The following is a 20,102-nucleotide window of genomic DNA, read 5'->3' as shown; positions in this document are numbered from 1 at the left end:
TTCATTGCTTTTGTCTCTATTTCATTAGGGGTGAAAATCAGAAGTCTTAGTTTAGTATAAATTTAAGATGTCATATAAAAATCTTAAGTAAAATGAAAAGTGCAGGCTACTGATTTAAGAAATTGGCCTTCTATTATCAAACCCTCACCTGAGGAGCTTTTAAAACTAGTGATGGAGCTCCACAACAGAGATTCTGATTTAGTTGAGGACAGGACCTCAGCTTTTTGTAGCTTTTGAAAGTTCCTAACGTGCATCCTGGGTTGAGATTCACTGTTGGTGGTGGTTTATGATGTTTCCCAAGGGTTTTTAGTGCCTTACGAGTCCCAAGAAACCCAATCCATTATCAAAGCGGGTCCATGTTGCAAAGAATGATTTCTCTCATTGAGAACTCTAGTAATCTTGATAGTAAGATGCAGTGACAGTCCCACAGCAGAGGCAACTTAGATTACTCCAGAGCAGTTGGCACTAGAGGAGGATATTCAGCAAGACACCTTGCTTGATCAGATCCAGTGTATGTTCAAACTGTTAAATGCTTCTAAAGGTACTGTAGCATTTTGGTTGAGAAATTGGTTGCTGAAATCTTTTGAGGCCTTGGTTCTGAGCCTCAGCTGTACATTGGAATCACCTGTAGGAGTGCTTCCTGAATGATTCTAATATGTAGCCAAACTTGAGAACCAGTTCTCCATCTGTACAAAGATCATGAGTGACTGTCCTTATAGTCACTGGGAGGACAGGACAAGTAAAAGCTTGTGAATTCTAAAAGTAACTGCAACCAAGTTAACATGTATTGTTTAAAAAAAAAAAAAAGCCCTCCAGATTATAGCAAAAAAGAGAACACTGATTCTTAAAACAATTTCTTCTCTATTACAATTGTGAATAATATGCTGATAAAACTGCCAAGATATATTTGATGTAGAGGCAGGAATTAAATTTATAGTTTGTCAAAGGGTCAGCTTTTTACTATTTTTATTCTTAAGTATGTTGAGACATTCGTAAGTTTTTCCTTTTGTGGTTTTAATGAAGACAGTTATGTTGAGAGTGTAATACTATTATGTATATGCTAAAAGTGGGTGAATACTAGTGAGGTAATTTAATTTCTATCACTTATAGACTTGTTTTGCGATAGGATATATTTGTACTTAGAACACCAATTTAAAAGGTTGCTGTTATATCAAACCCAACTCTGTTTTCCAACAAGGCATCTGAAGTTGTTTCCTCAAAGAGCAAAACAGGTTATCCGTATGTCAAGCATATTAGTATTAATGCAATTACAGCATTAAAAAACCTTTTTTTTTAATTGGAAGAAAAATCCTATCAGGGCCTATTATTCCAGGAGGCCGCTCAAATCATCTTTTTACAGAAGAGACTGGTGGAAATTATGCAGGGGCTGAATGAAGGCCAAGTTCTGCTCCAGTGGTTCTCCAACTTGAGTGTGCATCAGAATCACTTGGAAGCCTTGTTAAAACATTGCTGGGCCTCACCCCAGAATTTGTTTCAGTAGGTTTGGAGTGGTATACAAAAGACTGCATTTCTGTTATGTTCCTAGGTGATGCTACTGGTCTAGGAACCACACTTAGAAAACCAGTTCAACAATTCAGCTCTACGTGGCTGCAAAAAACACAAGCTTGTCGACATTAGTGAAGAATTAAAAAGAGAATGGAAAAATAAAAATGTATTGGCCTTCGTTAGTTTGATCCCTCTCACTATTCTTTTGCTGTAAACATTTCCTATAAATAGGAAATACCACTTTACATACACATAAGCCACCCGTTTTATTATACTTTTCAAGTACCTCACATACTCAGTGTACACCCCACTCTCCAGTTTTAAAGCAATTCATGATTTGTAGGCTTTTTACCAGATCAGAAAAATAAGCATTTGCTTGATAGGTTTCTTAAAGTTAGGTTTATGATACAACCATCTGTAAAACATCTCTCATTTGAGTTTGTGAACCATAAAATTTATGAACTAGGTGAATATATCATGGGCAGCGTTATCACTATCTTCTCCACAAAGAACCACAGTGCACTGGAATGTTTTTCTCTGGAATTGTATTTCTACTCTTGTATTCAAAAAAATTTCCCACGTATGTTCAAAATAAAACCATGATATCATGACTTCCTATGTTTTACTTCTGTTGTACTATATGGTTGACCCTTCAACAATGTGGGGGGTAGGGACGCCGACCCCCAAGCAGCCAATAATCTGCGTGTAACTTAGTCAGCCCTCTGCACATGTGGTTCCTCCATCCAGTTCAGAATCCGTGGATTCAAACCACCATGGATGGTGTAGCACTGTAGTATTAGTAAATTATTTACTAATAATCCAAAATTATTTTGGAAAAAAATCTGTATAGAAGTGGGCCTGCACAATTCAAACCTGTGTTGTTTGAGCAAAACCGTACTTCGTATGTAAACGTATGTGAAAAAGTCAGAGTTTGTCAGTTATGGCAAGAACTTTGAAAATTCCAGTTAATGTTTCCGAAGAAACCCACTCAGGCTTGCAGCTTCTTTATCTCTGTTCAGTGGTAAAAGATACAGAAAATGGGTATCCTTGCCAATGTTTCAAATTTAATAAGATTCTTGTATTTTAATGCATTAAAAACCTCAGGGACTTCTAGTGGATGAGCATTTGCCTGCTAATGCAGGGGACAGGGGTTCGATCCCTGGTCCGGGAAGATCTCACATGCTGTAGAGCTAAGCCCGTGTGCCACAACTGCTGAAGCCCGAGCGTCTAGAGCCTGTGCTCTGCAACAAGAGAAGCCACCATAATGAGAAGCCCGTGCACCGCAACAAAGAGTAGCCCCTGCTTACTGCAACTAGAGAAAGCCTGCACGCAACTACGAAGACCCAGCATGGCCAACCCCCCCCCCCCCCCAAAAAAACAGAAAAAACAAAAAACAACACCCGTGAACAAATCAGTCACAACCAGGAACAGGTCATGATAGAAAAAAATCAGAATAAGAGCAAATCTTCTATGTTCAGAACAGCTGAGAAAGCATTTCTGACTATTACAGAAGTTTATTTAACAAAAAAGTTCAGTAAGAAAATGTACACGACCCAATTTTCATCATAGTAAAATGTGGAGAGGGGACACGTGGAAGCAGTTGATTTCTCTGGTGAAGACAGCCATTGTTCATACTCGTTCCAAAGCTTCTAACATGATGATACTATTTCCTCGTATTACCTAAGAAAGAGAAAATGAATTTGAAAAGAACACAATTCATTTAACAGACATATCGATGATTAAAATGATTTGATTTCATCAAATCATTAATGGTTTTTCGGTTATTAAATGTCAGTTTGTGAGGCTTTTTTCCTGGTCACAGGAACACAAAAGAATTCCAGTCTTTTAATAATGACATGAAGCCACTAAGCCCTTCATAATGAGATGCACATCTAGATTGAAGGCTAACAAGTACCTTTTTGAGACCAGTCTCCAATGACCCATTTCACTTAAACTGCAGGACTCAAATGAACATGCCCATCCCTGCCCCTAAGGGATCCATAAGTTAGTGGGAAAAATAGGTACAGTAGAATACATCAATCAGTTAGGGGTATAAGATAATTGAGGGAACAAACCAGGATGGAAGTTGGAAAAAGTAGGATTTCTGAAGATGACATTTTAGCTGGGTCTTGAAAATTGGGTACAATTTTGACAGGAAGATAGGAAATTCTAGACAGAACTGAGATGAAAAAGTGTAAGGGGATAAGGAAAAATCTAATCTGAATAAAGTAAATGGTTATGGAAGGAAGTGGTAAACAAAGACAGTTCGCACCTAATCTTAAAAGGCCTCAAACACCAATCTTAAAAGTGTTTGGAAAGCATCATGAAACCAACAATGAACCAGTGACAGTTTCAGAACTGGGGGAATGACCACTGTTTTGGCAAAAGCGTATATAAGAGAATGGGGGTGGGGGAGACTTAGAGGCAGGAAGAAAAGTTATAAAGAAAAGGCCCCAGGGGCACAGTGCCTGATATAGTAGCCATTCTATAAAAGATAAGCCAGGATACTCATGACAGCATAGGTGAAATGGCTGGTAATGGCTGGTAAAGAGGGATAGAAAAATAAGTCAAACTGGAAGGGGACTATGAAAATAAGGAGCCCCTGGTGGACTGTAGGTAATGCAATCACAGATCAGGTCAAGTAGAGCTGGATAGGTGAAAAGGACAGGAGTGGGATGAGGGATGTGGAACGATTTATTAGAAATGGAGGCGTTCTGAGTAAGATCAAAGTGGAGCTATGCTTGTAGGCAGGTGGTGTAAAAATAGCTGTAACTTGTTCTTTTCTCCTCTCATTCTATTTGCTTTATTTATTACATACACTATTATTTACTATCTTCCTCACACCAGTGTCATTTCTATGAGGCAGGGACTTTGCTTGGTGCACCATCCCCAGTGCCTAAGCTGTGGCAGACACACAAAAGGTTCAGTAAGTACTGTTAAGTAAACAAATGAACCTCCACCTGATTACCGCAGCTGACAAGACTGGAAAGGAACGTGACAGGTGGGAAAGTGTCTTGGAGCCTGGCAGAGACAAACAGCAATGAGTATGGTGAGAAGGTGGCAAAGAATTAAAGAGCTGCATTAAAGAGAACAAGGCCCTGAAAATGACAATGGGGACTGAAGGAAACTACAGACTTACTCTTCTTACAAGTTAGGAAAAGAAGAAAGCTAAACAACATTATTACCTAGTTCTCAAGAGTTTTAAACTGCTGGCTTATTTGCAACAGATGATGAACATCACATCTCATTGATAAAAGCATGAAAAACAAGTAGGCTTCTTTCCTAGCTCCCTCCTAAATTTGTCCCTTTCTGACACTTTCCCTAGACGTGGAGGGTGGTGGAGAGAAGTTATTTCAGGTAACTAAGATTTTCAGATCTGCGGGCTTTCCCTTTTTGCCTTCATTAAAAAACAAAACCACTACTTTCATCAACATTTTCTAAAATGGTATCACACACTTCTTTGCCTTCTCACATAATACACAGTTAAGGTTTGTCGTGAACACCTCTGTTGTGCAGTGCTCTACCTCTTTTCCCACCGTGCTCGAGGCCCCATTCTCCAAATCAAACTGGAACCATCAGGTCCCGAATTCCATATTGCTCCTTTGTTGGGCTTCAATACTAAGTTTTGGCAAAGTGTTGCTCAGGCTTTTAAAGTCTCTTGCAAGGGCACAACTACCTAATAAAGAATACAAACATAATATGGAGCTACAGAAGCACAAAGCCTGATCACCTGAAACACGCAGCATCAAAAAAAGACACAATGTTTACTACATTCTTAGGGGAACCTTGGAGTGGAGTAGAATCTTTACGAAATAAGACAGAGTTGATGCTACTGACTACTCTGGGGATGTCTCAAAAGATAAGAGGCTAGTCTAGACATTGTTATGTAATTATCCACCTGACAGATCCCCCAAACAAATTACCCCACCCCCTTCAGAATACACACATTCTTAATACTATTTTTAATTTAATACTATTAAGTAATTTCAATGGCCTCAATGGGTCACTGATTGGACAAGGGAATAATGACGCCAACGTAACTGTCTCCTTAGCCAAACAACTCGTGAAAAAACAAAACTAACTTGTTTCCCCTCTTTTCCTTAGAAAAGCCATCCTTCCATTTTCTTTAGACTGTTTTTTAAATTAAAGACAATTGATATATTATCATTATTTCATTTTCGAAGTGAACTCAGCCACAAGAATTAGCACCTACTAACACAAGACTTTAATTTTTAGTCACACAACACCCATCATAGGTAGAGGAGCAGACTGCATAACACGGTAAGTAGGTGCTCATTATTTGAATGACTTGGGAGGACACTGCTTTTAACCAATTTCCGTGTAAAGAAAATTAAGCCCATCAAAATTTAGGGAGAAAATCACGAGAAAGATCCATGATCTAGGCTCAATTCCTTCTCTGATAAAAATTTCGAGAAGTGCCACACATTCTCTAAAAAGTTATCTTCCCAAGTTAAGAACTTTAGATGTCAATTCCTTCTTGAATCCTTTTTTACCAAATTTGTTGAGATATGAACCAAAATCCTAATCTACCCTCTATTAGAATGAAGATTTCCTAATCTGTAAAAGGAATGACTAGGGGGAAATCTTGGGGTATTTTAAAACTGTTTTTATAAGAAACTGCTGCTAATGATTTGCCCATACTTTTATTCATTTTTAACAGAAGCTCAAGGAGACTGTACCTGGAAAGAAGGCAGGTTTACATGAAACGTGTTGGGGTTGGCGGGGAGTCTCATAGCTAGAGATTCCAAGTTGTTTCTCTAACCCTGACTACTGATTTGCTTTTCAAAATACAGTAATGGAAATACACTTGAAATAAGCAATAACACAAGCCTTGGAAAGGGTGATTAAAAAATTACACCCTTTTACTGCTCAAACTTTAAAAAGTGAGGCAAAATCATGGCTAATGATCAGGAACTCTTACCACCTCTTAGAGGTCTACATGCTCAATGATTTGCTAAAGCTAAGTTGTCTGTTTTGATTCACCTTGCCCAGGTAACTCAGACTTAACACTTACTGGGCATATTGTCCTGTGTTGGGCAGAGTGGAATTCAAAGTCTGGGTCTTGTTGACAAACATCAACAACTCTTCTTCAGTAGTCATACCACTATGGCTTACTGAATGCAGAAACGTTTGCTCCTGTGATTAAGAAGTCAGCATCTGTTTTCCTCCTGTTTTCTTCATGTGAATGGCTGTCATTGTATCCCTTTCAACTTTTACCTTGACTACTTTTTGAGTGTGATAAACCAGAAAATCTAGGTTAATTATATATACAATTAAATCCCAAAAGTGTGATCTGTGATCTGGCAGATCTGCATCAAATGGGCACTTGTTAGAAATGCAAAATCTCAGGTTCCATCCCATACCTGTTGAATTAGGATCTGCATTTTAACAAGATTTTCTGGGAATTCATGGCATGTTAAAGTTTGATAAGCAGTAATCCTCAATACACGTTAAAATTACACAATATCTTTTAACAAAAAAAGAGAGCAGCACCCTTAGAGATACAGTTTCAATTGCTCTGAGGTGGACTCTAGGCATAATTTTTGTTTACTTGCTTTTAAAAAAACTCAATGACTGATTGTAAATGCTCTCAATCACTGGTTAATCTTTGCCTTACATTAGAATCACCTGGGGAACTTTAAAAAAAATTTTTTTATTGGAGTATAGTTGGTTTACAATGTTGTGTTAGTTTCTGCTATACAGCAAAGTGAATCTGTTATACATATACATATATCCACTCTTTTTTAGATTCTTTTCCCATAGAGGCCATTACAGAGTTATTGAGTTCCCTGTGCTATACAGTAGGTTCTCATTAGTTATCTATTTTACACACAGTGCTTTTTTTTATGTCAATCCCAATCTCCCAAATCACTCCTGCCTGCTGGCCCCCGTAATCATAAATTTGTTCTCTACATCTTTGTCTCTATTTCTGCTTTGCAAATAAACTCATCTGTACCATTTCATCTGGGGAACTTTAGAAAACTCTAGGCTGCATCCCAGACTAATTTGATTCTAAAATACAACTAAGATTGAGAACTACTGCTCTAATGAAGGAACAAGTATGTGTCTCTATTAGAGAATAAAGCTCAAAAATGATTTCTAACAGCCATTTCAAGTCTAAGGACCGAATCTGTGTAAGATTCGGATCTAACCTACAGGTAACTGGGATATTATCAAAACTGAATAACTGTCATTAAGTTAAACTAAAAGGGAGATGGAATGTCTAATCTTGCCTGAAATTTGCCTAACTTCAGTCTAACCCAAGAGTTTGATAGAAGGGACGTTAATGCTTATTCCAAAAGAAAAATGAAATCTCTTAAGAGAAATCTTGTGTCTTTACTTACCACCATTCCGATATTGTTCTGTTGCCCACTAGTTGCCATCTCCACACATTCATCTATCACAAGATTCATAAAGGGATCAAATCCCCTCAATATTCCTTGGACATGTCTCCCACCATTTAATTTCACTGTGTAAAGGGAAAAAGACATTTTAATAAAACTGACCATTAATTATCAACTAAACTATTCATTAAAAATTAAATGAGATAGGGATTTCCCTGGTGGCACAGTGGTTAAGACTCTGTGCTCCCAATGCAGGGGGCCCAGGTTTGATCCCTGGTCAGGAAACCAGATCCCACGTGCATGCCACAACTAAGAGCCCGCCTGCCGCAACTAAAGACCCAGAGCAACCAAATAAATTAAAAGAACTAGGTGAGATAAAACCCAGGTATTTGAGATGTACAATCTACTATCTTTACTATATGCCAAGCACTGGGATAAACATTTTACATTTACTTCCACATTTAAACTTATAAGAATCCTATGAAGTAGAATTATCCTGACTTTTTATGAAGGAACTGAAGTATAGCATTTTTAAATAACTGGTTCAAGATTATACAGTTACTGTGGGGTACAGCTGGAATTCAAACTGAAGGCTGCTAGCCCCTAAAGCCATGGTCTTAACCCCTATATACTTCGAGTACTGTACAGGTTAGATTTTAGTCCTTGTCTGTCCTTTGTTTAAAGGAAAAAAGTTAAGTTTTCAAATATAAAATAGAAAATACTGTTAATTTTATCAAAGTGAGAGAGGGCTTATATGAAATAATGAAGAGTCTGAAGTACTGTGAAACTTTCTAAGTATCAGAAATTAAGTAAATAAAACTGTCTAGTTAGAATTTTGATAAACCTGCTTAATTAATGGATATGAATTAGAGGTTCTGTGTGCTTTGAATTTTTATAAGGTTGCTCCTTCAAACATTATATACCGCCAAGGCACATGTAAAAAGGGATTTAATATTAAAAAAAAAGGCCTGGAAATAAAAAACCAAAAAGACTTACATGATAACTTCTTGTCCATAAATCTGAAAAAGCAAAAGGGGTAAAGATTATGTAACTAATTAAAAAAATTTAAGCACAAGTAAGCACAAAAGTAGGTATAGTCAGGATAATCTGTTAAAATATACACAATAGGAATAATGAAATTTAAAAGAGTAAAAACCGTACTGTGGTAAAGGATGAGAGAGTGATGGGCTACCTCAGTTAGTACTTATACTAACTGCGCAATGTGATTTGGGAAGGGAAGATAAACAAAAATGGAATGGATTTATATATTAATGTACATTAAATTGCATCTTTATACTGATGTGAATTACAAACCATTCTTGTTGTTCAATACTGACCAAACTTTCAATGACAGGATTTTACAACCATAACAGAAAAACAAAGATTTGGTTATATTTTTAGTTATTTCCAAAACCAAACAAAGTTGTGAAGAAACCAGAAGGTAATCAAACTATACCCAATCCAATAGGTATTTTATTTTATTTTATTTTATATTTGAGACAATACGTAGTGTTGTTTTATTTAATATTAAACATCAATCTTAAGTGTTCAGGATAGTCTTCAACACATAATTACGTTTTAGCAAAATAAATGCATGTTTTGAAGTTTTAAATAATCTGAATTAAACAAGAAAATTCCATCTCAGCAGGGTAGTATGAGAATATGAAGACATGTAGTCAAACCAGTTTTTACCTCTTCCAGTTATAGGCTAAAAAATATGAAATTTCATTCAATTCTAATATAAATCATGGGAGAATTCAAAGATAAATAAAAGAAAGGGGCTGACAGAAGGTGTACGAAGATAGGTTTTTACAAATAAAAAGATATAGTATGATATATAAAATAATCTATTTTAATAGGATATGTTATATAAAACAAATATAACACACATGATGAGCTTATTTAATCCCATGATGGCTTTTATAAATTACATACATACAAATTAATAATAAGTATCAGCATTTAATAGATGGGGAACTGAGGCTCAGAAAGGTTAAGTAAAATTTCCAAAGTCACAGCAGTGAAAAAGTCTGAGCAAAATCAAACGGTTCAGTTTGGCTGGAGAACACAGCACTCAAATGTTAGTGCGTGTAATATTTGGTGCCTGGATTTCTGATGGAGGAGCTTGAATGCTGGGTCAAGAAATCTGGACTTTGTTATGTATACAGCAATAAGTTATTGCAGCAGAACCAGCCAATGGCAAGACTACTGTGGCACGTGTAGGTCAAATCATTATGCTACACACCTTAAACTTACACAGTGCTGTATGTCAATTATATCTCAAAAAAACTGGAAGAAAAAAAAAAAAAGACTACTCTGGCACTGACTTTTAAGAGCAGGATGAAGAATGTGGTTAGGCCAGGGTACCTCAACCTCAGCATACCGAAATCTGGGGCCCGATAATTCTGTTGTTGCATGATATCCAGTGCATTGTAGAAAGTCTTAGCAGCAACCCTGGCCTCTTCCTACTAGATGCTGATAGAACCAGACTCCCATCCCCTCAGTTAAGAACCACTGAGTTATGCTAAACCAGGAGGATGGTATGAAAGTGTAAAAGATGGTTATTTGTGAGAAATTAAAGGAAGACAAAAATTAAGTCATTTTGGAGGCAGACCTGCCAGGATTTCACAATTCATGAAATCTAGAGATAAGAAGAGAAAGGTATTAAAACTAGTTTCATCCTCTGAAATTCTCAAATAATGTCTTAAGAATCAAAAAGGAAACCTTACAAATAGAGAATGGTCCTTCTGTTAAAAAATAATTACCATTTCACCAGTTCCTGATGAAGCCAGAGGACACGTAAGATTTTACCAGCTCACCAATAAAAGGATAACTTGGATAAGCATTTTCACAGCAATAATTTTTTTTCTTAATGTTAGGCTTATTTAATAATTGTCTTAAATTTATAACAGATCCAACTAAAATACACACGAGTTTTTGCACAAAAGATGGCTTCAATACAAATGTGCATTTAAGTGTAAAATCATTAAATATGAACTTTTCCTTAAGCCTGTCTTCTTTATGGGGTTGATAATAAATGAACTGTACACACGGCAGTTCACACCAGATGGCTGGTTGCCTCACAAACTGATCCTTGGACCAATTTTCCATCCTTTGCGCTATCCAACTAAACAAGACAGACAAGTTACTTAGGAAACATGGCCCATGCTAAGTTCAACCGAGTGTTTGAGGACGCTAAAACTTTAAAATGGGCCTTATCTAAAGTAGGAATATCCTACTTTGAGTTGACTTTACTGGGTTCAAACCCCACCCCCGCCCCCCAAACAACCTAGCCTTCTCTAATTAGAAAAAATGAATATTCTCACACAGCTCTGTTAACAGAGCAAGATATCATACGACACTCAAGTTTAACCTAAGAACAAGAAAGCAAGAAAAAGGAATGTGATTTCTAAGTTAAAGCTCAAAGAAACAGCTACAAACACACTCTAAGATTAAGGCGGCTTTTGATTCCTCAGATACTATCAAACACTTCCATTCCACCCATCTCCTTAGTTCCTTACAGAATTACTCTCCAGCCACCTTATCTAGAAAATGATGCTACTCAAGATGTTCAACAAAGGGTGGCATTCGAGATGTTCAAGTAACGAGCGAGAGCGTGCGGGAGACGGGGCCTGGAGCTCGGGCCTGGGATGCAACTCGGCGGGCGGAGGCGCCTTGCTGCCTCTGGTAACCTCGCCCACCGGGCCGAAATGCTAGGTCTGAGCGGGTCTTAGGCCCCGAAGCGCGGGACACCGGCCCGGATCTCGGCGGCCACGGACCAGAAGACGCACGCCAGGCGCACTCTCGGGAATGGCGGAGGACCTAAGGAACCCGAGGCACACAAATAAGCTGCCATTTGGGCGCGGCCCTCACATATACTTACTTCTTCAACTCGGGAGGGTGAGCTTTGCTCATGATGTCTACTCGAGGGGCTCAAAGACGCCTCCAAACGAAACTCGAGTCGTCCCTCTCGCTCCAGTAGTAGGCCCGGCGCTTTGCGTCTGACGTCACTCATCCCGTTAGCCAATTGGTTGTCGGCCGCTTTCCCGTTTCACCTCGCGATACTTAGGGAAGGCCTGAGCGTGTCGATCAGTCCCAAGCTTCCGGTTGCGCCGCCAGCGATTGGCCAGGACGGAGGGATGGGACCTTCAGGAGCCCCGTTCTTTCACGTCTGTAAAATCGGGGTGCGCCTCTAGCTGCGGAAGGAATCTGGTTAATGCAGTGTCTTTGTGGGTTGCAACATGTATCTTATTCATATGTACCAAATGAAAATAAGCTCTAGAGGAGTGGGCCCCTAATATTTCTTTGCACGTGTGGGGATATGTCCATGTATTGCGCTGCCCTTTGTTGTGCTTTGCAGATACTGCGTTTTTGTTTTTGTTTTAAACGGAAGGAAGGTTTGTGGCAACCCTGAGTCTAACAAATTTCTTGGTGCCATTTTTTCTTTTTCCAACAGCATTTGTTCACTTGGTGTCTCTGTGTCATTTTGGTAATTCTTACAGTATTTCTAACTTTTTCATCACATTTGTTATGGTTATCTGTGATCATACCAAATAATTCATGTGTGACTTGCTTTATTGAGACATTTGTTTCACTGTGGTGGTCTCCAACAGAACCTGCAGTATCTCAGAACTTTGCCTATACTCCCACAGGAGAATGTCATGCTAAGTCTAGGGTTCTGGTAACAGCTCAGTTAGTGAGTGACCTCTGCACCATAAGAGAGGGTGATTGGGCGTCAATTTCCAAGACTTTGAATCTAGAGCCCAGAAGTGTATTCCCCATGGTCGGTCCTGCAATGCTTGTTAACAATGCCTCCAAAACCCCACTTAACGTACATTGTCTCTCTGTATAAAACGTGAAGTGCAGCACACAAATGATCTCTAATATGAACACAAATGATCTCTAATACGAGGTATTGATTTTCAAGTCAAGAGTGTAGGTGTAAACAGTGGTCTCTGACTTGTTCCTAGTTAAGTTATCCAAAATAGGTGCATCTACATTTATGAATCAGATACAATTGGGATTATAGAAGACTTAAGCCAAAATAGAAAAGCATTAGTGATTTTAAGTAGGGGATGGTTCTACAAGATTCAGTTCATTCCTCATGTTCAGGAATGACTCTATTTAAATACCAGTGATAGTAAAGATTTAAACTCATCATCTATTTTGTACTCTCTTGGTACTCAAAAATCCCAGGCATTGCATTTTCTTTAGAGGGGTCATAACTGCCTGTTTTTTCCATTTTTTGTTGTTAGTGTTTAGTTGAAGCTAGAGACCTGATGTGGATATTGAATTTCTTTTTCAGCCTTATAGTTTGTCTTTTTACATTAACAGACTTCAATCTGTAGTGCCCTAGCATGCCCTCAGAGTTCTTCCCATTTACAAGCATCCGAACCATAACATATAGCTAATTTTCACTCCCCTGGACCTCTTAAATTTATTTCACACATTACAAAGAGAAGCATCCTGACAAAGTTATATATTCACTGGCCAGATATAAGGAAAGAAACACAATAGTGGAAGAAAAATTAAGTCATGTATTTTTAAAACCAAACCACTAGGAAAATATATCACAGTCTTGAAACAGCAAACAGACAGGCTATATTATCATTTCAAGTAATAAGTTGGTAAAAACACAAGGTCCTTAATAAAACGATAAGGTGCCAGAACTGGGGCAAGAACAACGCATGTTGCAAAAGTAGTATTTGGTAACGGAGGGCTGTCCCACTTTTTGCTCTAAAGGAGTCACAGCTTGCCCGAGTTGCTTACTTTTTCTCCTTTGACCTTCGTGTTGCCAAGGGATTGTTTCAACAGAGCTCTGTTATCACAGGGGGCAAAGTAAGCAATACTGGGTTTAGGCTTTCATTCTATTTTGTTTTATGAAAACCAGATTTTTCCAAAGCCAGTACTTCATAACTCTCTTAATTAAGCAGCTAACAATTCCTCTTTCACTGTTCATTCTTGAATACTAGCATATAGCACAGTCAAAATCCCCTTTCCCTTCAAGGGTGAGTGGCACTGCAAGATTGTCTTGTCACTCGGCTGACTCTGCTGCTGACAGCCTCAGGGCTCATGATGGCTGCCAGTCAGAGGGAAGGTTTGCTTCCCCTACCAGTGTGATAGCACTTCTTATATTTTTGCAGGGTCTCCAGGCTGAAAGATGTCACGTGTGAGAATTTTAAGAAATGCGCAACCACATCCTGACGGCCAGAAATGAATATCCACAAGGAGCCTTTCAAAGTTGTTATCCAAACTACCTCTCCCAACTCTGCATCTTAAAGTAGCTTCATGCCCTCGTATATAAAACACAACCACGCAAAACAAATCCCCAGAAGCCCCCTTTCCCCTTCTAAATTAGTGACCTCATGGATTTTGTTTTATTTCCAGTTTGTGGGAAATGTTGCAGCGATCCTTCTGGTAAACAGGAGGTTGGCAACAAACAGAAACACCTCTCCTCACACTCCACCAGCTCATAAGCAGGTCAGATGAACCTGCCAGCCTGTTGGTATCTGTGTACTAAGAGAATCTGGTACCTTGGAGGGCTCTGGTTTGGCACAAGGGAGACTCCCCGTTGCCAGGATAAGCACTTGCCACGTGAAATTCAGGATCACAAAAACTCTCCTGTGCTATCTCTGACCCCAATTTTAGCACCAGGTTTTTTCACTTTCTAGGTTTCAAACACAAAGGAACCGGTGTCCAGAGGCAAGTGATATAGGCCTTAAACTTGCTGCCATCCTTAATTTCCTTTCATAAACTTTCCTTAGAAAACCCAAATCCCCGTTTCTCTTTTTAAATAGACTCCTGCCTTCAGCCCCGATGGCCAATAGCAGACATCTATTTCCCAATGGATGAGAGAGACTCCTTCATCTTCTTGGTCATGGTTGGGATGAGGTTCATGTGGTCATCCACACACGTGGTCACGCAACTCTCCAGCTGCTGCTTCACCTGAAGCTCTTTACTCCCCGCATCAATTGAATCTTTGGCTTTGTCGTTGCAATGCATAGTGCACCGGGCCAGGCGGTCCTGCGACAAGAGGGAAAAGCGTAGAGGAACTGAAAGTCTGGCCTTTATTTACCAAATGCTTATCACGTGCCAGGCTCTGTGCTACGTATTTTTCTACGTATTACGTGGATTATCTTGATCAATTAAAGTGACACTATCGTGCAATTAACCAAGATTGTCCTGATTGAAACAGAGGGTGGCACCATGAGGGCCCAGGGAAAGTGTCACTAGAAAGCAGGTGAATAACAGAATAAATTGTACAGAAGCCCCTTCCAGGAGGTGAGAAGGAACTAGAGGCTACTGTTACTCAACTACAGACTTTCAAACACCTTGATTTTATAAGGTCTGTACTTGCTACAGAAAAATACTCAATTCAACGAATATTTATTGAGCATCTGCTATGCGCTAGGGACTCTTCTAATGTTGGGGAATACAGCAATGAGTAAAACAGATAAAGTTCTTGCCTTCATTGAACTGATATTCCAGTGCGGGGAGAGAGACAAACAAAATAAATAAGTGGAGGTGTTGGGGGAAACAGCTGGATATATGAATCTGGAGATCAGGAGTAAAGCTGGTCTAAAGATATGAATGTAGGAGTTGTCAGCATGTAGATGATATTTGCTATAAGACTAGAGAACTAGACTGAAAAGAAAAAAGATCCAAGGACAGCCCTGGGCACTCCAGTGCTCTTCAGAGGTTGGAGAGGGGAATAAAACAGTAAATGAGAACAAGAAAGGAGAGAGGGAGAGAGGTGGAAAATCAGGAGAGTGAGCCATCCTATCCTGGTGGCCAACTGAGTACAGATTTTTAAGGAGGGGGAGAGTCATCCACTGTGTCAATGACACCGGTAGGTTGAGTAAGATGAAGAATGAGAAATGACCACTCCCATGTAAGGAAGTGGCAAGAGTGGTTCTGGCACAGTGGAAAAGTAAGTCTGATTGGAGGAGAGAAAAGTGAATGGAAGGGGTCCCAGCAGCTCGGGCGGCGGGAGGAGCGGTAGCGGCCAGGCAGCCCAGCTTCGCGAAGGCTCTCGGCACGCCGCGGCCCGCAGGCACCCGGCACACGCCCGCCCCGCCGCGACGATGCCTAAGGGGAAGCTCAGCTCCGCAGAGGCGGCGGCGAAGGAGGAGCCCAAGAGATCGGCGAGGTTGTCAGCTAAACCGGCTCCTGCAAAAGTGGAAACGAAGCCAAAAAAGGCGGCAGGAAAGGATAAATCTTCCGACAAAAAAGTGCAAACAAAAGGGAAAAGGGGAGCAAAGGGAAAACTGGCTGAACTGGCTAACCAAGAGACTCAAGACTTAGCTGCAGAAAATGGAGAAACTACAAATGAGGAGAGCCCAGCTTCTGATGAAGCAGGAGAGAAAGAAGCCAAGTCTGATTAATATCACACACCTGGTCCTATCAGTGGTCCCTGTTTCCCTTCTTGTACAATGCAGAGGAATATTTTTATCAACTATTTTGTAAATGCAAGTTTTTCAGTAGCTCTAGAAACATTTTTAAAAAGGAAGGAATCCCACCTCATCCCATTTTTTAAGTGTAAATGCTTTTTTTTAAGAGGTGAAATCATTTGCTGGTTGTTTATTTTTTGGTACAAACAGAAAATAGTGGGATATTGAATATGGGAGGCTTTGATTGTCTTGGGTGTCAGCTTAACATTCCACAGATGGAGGGTAGCTTTTATATCCTATAATACAAAGCACACTAAATGGCAGTTTGGAGTCAGTTGTGCATTTAATGTCTTAAACACTTTAAATTACTTCTCTTCCCACGTTGTTTTTGGTAGAATTGTTTCCTAAAGCGAACCACTCACCCCTTGATCTTGGCTCTCCTGGGCAGAATTTTGTGCACTCTGTAACATCTTTGGTCATGGTAGTCCAGTTCTTCTAGTAACTGTTAATGTGCTGTGAACGACTGACAATTTGAGTATGTAGTGTATGTGATATTAAATTGTGAATTAGTGGGACTTATGATGTAACAGCATATCAATATTTGAAGATATTGGTACTTGATATCCTGTGAAGGAAAATCTGCCCCCAAATTTTAAGCTGGAAACTCACTGGAATAACTGTTCAGAAAAGAATCACAACTACATGATTTTTTAGGTTTTTGGTACGTACGTTGAGAATTGTGTACAAATTGAAATGTCTGTGTACTGATCCTCAAAACAACCAATAAAATCTCAATTATGAAAGAAAAAAAAGTGAATGGAAGAAGAAAGTTGTACAGTAATTCAAGAATCAAATTTTGAAAGACCCTATCTGTAAAATAAGGTGTCAAACACAAAGAAACCCCCTGAAGTTCCATGATCTTGGAGAAGTTATTCTTTTATAGTGTCAGTAATTTTGAAGAATTTTATATAGAATGTAAAAATATACCACATTAGGTATAATTTTTCCATTTGAACAGAATCCCAGGCTATGAAAACTGGTTCAGAGGTGGGCCCTGCTTCCCCAAGTTCCAGGAAAGTATGTCCAGAGGAAGGGAGTAAAAGGAAGTTGTGGATACCCTTTGCTCCAGAGAGGGATACTGTAGGGGGGCTCTTAGTGACCTCAAAGAAGCTTATGAGTCAGGCATCGGTGATTCAACAATAATAATTCTTCATTTAAATGGCCGCTCCTTAGTGACACAGGAGCTGCCCCCTGGGTGTAGCAAGTAGGAGCATCCTGGGTGGGTATATCCACAAAATGACGGCAGGATCTTGTTCTAATCTGTATGCTTTAAAGACTGGCCCATTCCACTTTCCTGGGGATTCTGCTGTTGTAAGAATGAATTAATATGTTTTAGAAAGCTTTATACTGTACAGTATACATATGTATTTGATATTTATGGGGGAAAAAAACATAAGGCTCTTGGTCATGAACTCCCTTGGTTAACTCCCTTTTACATTGTTTCTATGGGAAATTTTTACAGCACTCAATCTCCAGGACTTCTTCCAAAATTTGAAACTGTGTAAAGAGTAGTCGGCCATAGGACTGTCACAAATGTTAACACAGAACCAAGACACTAAAGCTAAGAGTTTTGAACAAATGCTTGTCATCTGCAAAAGAGCAACATCAAGGGCTAGAGTCATCTGTTTGGAATTCCTCACCTGGAACTTCTCCAACTCGCTGGTCACCAGGGCCTGGGCTTGAGCCAGAGGTGCATGGCAGCGCTCAATGCACTGGTGCACTTGCTGCATGGACGCCTGGCTGTCCTCACAACAGCCGGCGCTGCACCGGAACATGAGGCCCTGTGGGGGGCGGGCAGAGGGAGGTTAGGTAGGAAAGCCTCCGGGGCAGAGATGACCACGGAGTGCAACAGAGGCTAGGAGAAGCATCATACCCGCACCTCTCCTTAGAATAGACATCAGGACCTTAAAACCACGAACAGGAACATTATCCTCGGTGCCTAGCGTAGTGTTTCACAGCCTCCTTGCTGCTAGCTCATTGGCACTTGTTGAATCGAAGGCTGGGTGGACAGGTAAGGTGGTGGAGGGTCAGATGAAGCCAAGCTCTGAAAACCTGGTGCCTAAACCACAGGGTTCAGAGGTCAGCAATCTAGTAACCTACATTCCACCAGGGAGCAACTGGTCCACTGACTCCAGGGGCACCTTTACAAGGGAAACCCACAATCCGGTTAGGGAAGCAGGACCAGCAGCCACAAAACATTTAGGAGATGAAAGCGGAACAGCACATAAGCCAGCGCTGTGTGGTGCCAGGTTCGGTGCAACAGAACCGGGCATGACCTGGCCATTGAGGAGGCCGAGCGCAGTCCCCTTTCCGGTCTTTCACCCTGGCCGTGCTCTTTCCGGGCCTCTGGCTGCTCACCTGCAGAAGGGGCCGCGCAAGTGGGGAAGGTCGGGGAGGCCGAACATCTTACACCAGGGGCTTCTTAACCCTGCCCCGGGGACACCCCCTCCCCTGGCCTGGCCTTGGGGACAGACGGCATTGCGCATGGCGAGGGAGCACAGATTTCATCCGCTCAGCCGAAGCTCCAGAGGTTCTGTCTGAGGGTGAGCCGAGCTTTGGAGGACGCCGCGACGACCCCAGGGACACCCCGACCTGGGTCTGCGGGGAGGGAGGCACTGGCGCTGGGGATCGTGAGACGGCTGCGGGAAGGGGCCAGGAATCCCGGGCCGCCTTGGTTCCCCCCGGGTCGGCCCCCGACCCGCTACCTGCATCTTCCGGATGTTCTCTCTCTCCAGACTCTTCACCATAGAGTCCACCGCCTCCTGCACCCGGAGCTGCTGCAGCTCCGCCATGGCGACACGGCGCTGCTCCGTGCCGCGCCGGCGCCCACATGGACTCCCGGGCACGAGCCCGCCCCTTCACCGCCTCTTCCAGGGTCACCGCGGCGAGCCCTTTCCGGGCCCACGCCGCCGCCTAGCGTCCTAGATGCGCAACTGCATGTCCGGCGGCTAGCTTCTGCCCGCGCTCCTGGCCCCCCCACCCGGAGTCCCCGCCCACCTCTCGGCCTCCTTCACCTGGTTCGCCCACCTCCGCCGGCACTGCAAGCGCCGAGACTGCATTTTTCCCTCTACCTCCCTCCGTCCCTCTTATGTATTTATTTTTTTAAATTGAAGTATTTACAATGTTGTGCCAATCTCTGCTGAAAAAAAGTGAAAAAATATTTAATATAATTAACAGATAAGTACGCAGATGTTAGATGGAAACACCTTGATGTGTTTTAACAAACCTTGCCCTTTCCCAGTCAATCCCCGCCCATTCCCTCCCTATCTCCCCACTCCAGACCCCAGGCAACCACTGATCCGCTTTCTATCACAACAGATTACACTTTCCCTTTCTAGAATTTATAAATCATTCCTATGTACTTTTTGGGGGGTTTGGCTTCTTCACCTAACATAACGCTTTTGAGATTGAGCTTTATCTTCAGTTCCTTTTTGCTGCTGAATAGTATTCCATTGAATGGACATACAGAAATTTGTTTTTCCATTCCTCTGTTGATGGACATTTGGGTCTTTCCCAGTTATTAGCTATTCTGAATAAAGTGGTGACTATGAACATCCTTGAGCAAGTCTTTTGTAGACATAGATGTCCATTTCTCTTGGGTAAATATCTAGAAGTGGAACTGTTGGATTGTTGGTAGATGTATGTTTATGCATTTATTCCTAATAAGAAATTATTAACCTCAAAGGAGCAACGCAGGGGCTACAGATATTCAATCGACAATGAAGCATTTATACGCCAGTAACAGTGGGCTCTTTCTGAGCTTCTGGCAGTTCTATCAGGA

At 40.9% G+C, this 20,102-nt stretch overlaps 2 protein-coding genes and 1 pseudogene across 2 annotated transcripts; 1 reads left to right on the top strand and 2 right to left on the bottom strand.

The window, feature by feature from the left end:
- Positions 1 to 3,004: 3,004 nt before the first annotated feature.
- SNRPG (small nuclear ribonucleoprotein polypeptide G) lies at positions 3,005 to 11,879 on the bottom strand. Its single transcript, XM_007453404.1, has 4 exons — positions 11,755 to 11,879; positions 8,868 to 8,890; positions 7,872 to 7,996; positions 3,005 to 3,186 (listed from the first exon to the last, which is right to left on the bottom strand). Exons 1-4 carry the CDS (start codon positions 11,784 to 11,786, stop codon positions 3,136 to 3,138), a joined length of 231 nt encoding a protein of 76 aa, XP_007453466.1. The 5' UTR covers positions 11,787 to 11,879; the 3' UTR covers positions 3,005 to 3,135.
- Positions 11,880 to 14,662: 2,783 nt separating this feature from the next.
- On the bottom strand, positions 14,663 to 19,142 carry TIMCC (TIM double twin CX3C motif chaperone). Its single transcript, XM_007453403.1, has 3 exons — positions 19,027 to 19,142; positions 17,962 to 18,102; positions 14,663 to 14,894 (listed from the first exon to the last, which is right to left on the bottom strand). The coding sequence occupies exons 1-3, from the start codon at positions 19,111 to 19,113 to the stop codon at positions 14,706 to 14,708; spliced, it is 417 nt and encodes a 138-aa protein (XP_007453465.1). The 5' UTR covers positions 19,114 to 19,142; the 3' UTR covers positions 14,663 to 14,705.
- On the top strand, positions 15,956 to 16,255 carry LOC103090567 (non-histone chromosomal protein HMG-14 pseudogene; annotated as a pseudogene).
- Positions 19,143 to 20,102: the final 960 nt, after the last annotated feature.

This window comes from Lipotes vexillifer, unplaced genomic scaffold (assembly GCF_000442215.2).
Source record: "Lipotes vexillifer unplaced genomic scaffold, Lipotes_vexillifer_v1.1 scaffold253, whole genome shotgun sequence".
NCBI classification, from domain to species: Eukaryota; Metazoa; Chordata; class Mammalia; order Artiodactyla; family Lipotidae; genus Lipotes; species Lipotes vexillifer.
The sequence above is the reverse complement of the archived record's forward strand: the minus strand, read 5'-3'. Positions and strand labels throughout refer to the sequence as shown.

Bases quoted from the DNA above. Each gene is read 5' to 3' on its own strand.
- SNRPG (XM_007453404.1), bottom strand. From the start codon at position 11,786: ATGAGCAAAGCTCACCCTCCCGAGTTGAAGAA. The intron at 8,891-11,754 runs GTAAGTATATGT...TTGCTTTTTCAG, and splicing joins CACCCTCCCGAGTTGAAGAA to ATTTATGGACAAGAAGTTAT. The intron at 3,187-7,871 runs GTAAGTAAAGAC...TCTCTTTCTTAG, and splicing joins AGAACAATATCGGAATGGTG to GTAATACGAGGAAATAGTAT.
- TIMCC (XM_007453403.1), bottom strand. From the start codon at position 19,113: ATGGCGGAGCTGCAGCAGCTCCGGGTGCAGGAGGCGGTGGACTCTATG. The intron at 18,103-19,026 runs GTAGCGGGTCGG...CGCCCCCCACAG, and splicing joins AGAACATCCGGAAGATGCAG to GGCCTCATGTTCCGGTGCAG. The intron at 14,895-17,961 runs GTGAGGAATTCC...CTCTTGTCGCAG, and splicing joins GCGAGTTGGAGAAGTTCCAG to GACCGCCTGGCCCGGTGCAC.